This window comes from Nicotiana sylvestris, chromosome 9, assembly GCF_000393655.2.
Source record: "Nicotiana sylvestris chromosome 9, ASM39365v2, whole genome shotgun sequence".
Lineage (NCBI taxonomy): Eukaryota > Viridiplantae > Streptophyta > Magnoliopsida > Solanales > Solanaceae > Nicotiana > Nicotiana sylvestris.
Window position 1 is genome coordinate 24,757,473 of NC_091065.1, and position 2,791 is coordinate 24,760,263.

Consider the following 2,791-nt stretch of genomic DNA (forward strand, 5'->3'; position numbering starts at 1 on the left):
AAGCTACTAAACTCTCCTCCCCCATCACATTGAAAGAATTTGAGTTTTTGAGAAAATTAATTTTCTACTAATTTATGAAAGACTATAAAGTTAGATAGAAAATCAAATTTTCCTTTGAGAGGGTAAAACCATGTAAATCTGGTACAATCATCAACAAATATAGCATAATATTTAATTCCTTGAGAAGAAGCCACAGGGGCTGGTCCCCATAAATCATAATGAATTTTCGTTAATGGCGCAATCTCTCTTTTATTTGATACTGGGAAAGATAACTTACAACTTTTACCCATCTGACAACTAGTACAAACAGAAAAGATTTTATTCCAACTTTTGACATCAATCATCTTATTGCTATGCAAAAACTTATGTATTCTTGAGTGCGGATGTCCTAGTCTTGATGCCAGATCGTATATGAATTCTTCTCAATCTTTGTAATTGCCAGTGCTTCATGTAAGTTTCCCTCCAACGTGTATAGATCATTCCTTTTATTTCCCTTTGCCAGAGTGATTCTCGTTTTCTTGTCCTTAACAATAAAATCTTCGTCAGTAAATTCCAAAGAACATGCATTATCCTTGACAAATTTACTAACAGAAATGAGGTTCTTCTTGAGTTTAGGCACAACAAAATCATCTTTTAGGTACAGGTTCCTCCCAATATTCTTATTACCTATATGTGTGATAGAAAGTTTATCACCATTTCCTACCATTACAGAGTCATTTCCCTTAAAAGGAGATGGATTTATTAGAGTACCTGCAAATTGTACCATATGGTTGGTAGCTCTAGAGTCTATGTAAAGATTGTCATCAGGTTGATCATTAAATGACATTGTTGCTAGTTCCTGTGGTACCTCTTGTTGTGCTTGGTAAGAGTAGTCCCATCTATAGAAGCAAGAAAGTGTCTGTATGATTGTTCCTTCCACAAATCTAATAGGGGCTTGACTTTAGATTCTCTTTTGATTTAGTGCTCCAAAATTCCTTTGACTAAATTGTCTTCCTCCCCTTCCTTTTGGTTGGCCTCTTCCTCTATAAAAATTGCCACGGCCTCTTCCTTGAGATTTTTGTGCTACAAAAGTCATAGTAGAATTAGGAGGTGTTTGTTCCATAATGTCATCAGTGTCTTCCCTCATTTCAAATCCTCTAAGGGCATTAACAAATTGGTTAAATGTGGGGTAGGGTGGTTTCCCCAACATTACAGTACGAAGGGTCTTGTACTTGCTCCCAAAACCTCTAGCGAAATTGATTACTTTGCTATCTTCATCCAATGGTTTGTGTATCGCCATAAGACTATCACAAATTTCTTTAAACTCTTTTATGTATTCATCTATGGATTTTGATCCCAGTTTTACTGTTTGAAATTGTTGCTTCAATTGAAACTCCTTGTCCTTTGTTGCTTGGAGGTAAGTATACTCAAGACACAACCACATTTGTTTCGCCATGGAACATCCTATAATGAGGAACATTGACTCTTCTGTCATTGTTCTAGAGAGCCAACTTCTAACTAGAACATCATTCTCTTCCCACTCAGTGAATTTGGGGTTAGCGTTGGTCTCTCCTTCTAGGAATTTATTTGGAGCCTCTTCTTTGATAATATTTGTTACTTTCAATGTCTGCATAAGTTGGAGGATTTGTGTCCTCCAAACAAGATAATTTGATGGCTTAAGTTTTATGGGACAAATGACAATGAGTTGATGAAGGGAGGAAGGTGAGAGTGCAAGCGAGGTGGTTTGATTTGCATACATGACTAGGTAAAGGAATGAGCCTTAGGATCTTAATTTTAATAAAGCCTAAGCTTTGATACCATGAAGAAGTACATAAAAAGAATAAGCTCTTGTTGTTAGCTCTTAGCTTAATCAGAACGTACAACGTACATGGAATATTTATACAACTTCATGAGGACTCCTTTAAGCATAGGTTTAGCTACATAGACTATTCCAATTGTAACTCTAGGCACCGTCTACAGATAACTCCTCACAGTATTCTAGTTATACATGAACTCATATACACGGCTAAAGATATCTACTATGTTTTTAGGTTGTAGAATCCATTTGGGTCCCATCTCAATTGTGTGTAGTCTAATAGATACATTTGATTAATCATTGAAGAAGGCAATAGACTCTTTTCTTATGGATCACTCATTAAGTACATCACAAATACTTGAGCAAGGCTACGATGGAGCTAGTAATGTGAAAGGAGAGCTATAAGACTTTGATTTTGAGTGAGACTCCATTGAAATATTGCATTCACTGCTTTGCACATCAATTGCGGTTAACATTTGTGGCTCTTGCAAAGAAGCATTCAGATGTAGATTGTCGCGCCTCCTTTTTACCGCGCCCGCGGGGCGTGTGGGGAGTTTTCTCCAATTAAAGGACAGTCGAAACGGGATTTATTTAATAATTTCAGAGTCGCCACCTGGGAATTTTAAGGCGTCCCAAGTCACCAATTTTAATCTCTGAATCGAGGAGAATATGACTCTGTTTATTATTCTGCGTACCAGAAATCCTGAGTAAGGAATTCTGTTAATCCGGAAGAAGGTGTTAGGCATTTCCGAATTCCATGGTTCTAGCATGGTCGCTTAACTGTTTTTATTATTGGCTTAATTATCTTGATTTTATTAAATACGTTTTGTTACGTGATTTTTCTACCGCTTTTACTTATTGTGATTAAGGATCCTTCCTTGAATCGAATTACGCGTACGTATATTCGTGTTATAAAAATGCGGACTTGTGTCACGCGTACGTGTACACAATAACTTTTGATAATATATTTATTAAGCAATCATTTTTGAGATTGTG

At 36.4% G+C, this 2,791-nt stretch overlaps 1 protein-coding gene across 1 annotated transcript; it reads right to left on the reverse strand.

Annotated features, from left to right (window-relative positions):
* Positions 1–940: 940 nt before the first annotated feature.
* On the reverse strand, positions 941–1,474 carry LOC138877347 (uncharacterized). The gene has a single exon (XM_070156951.1). It carries the CDS (start codon positions 1,472–1,474, stop codon positions 941–943), a length of 534 nt encoding a protein of 177 aa, XP_070013052.1.
* Between the last annotated feature and the right edge of the window lie 1,317 nt (positions 1,475–2,791).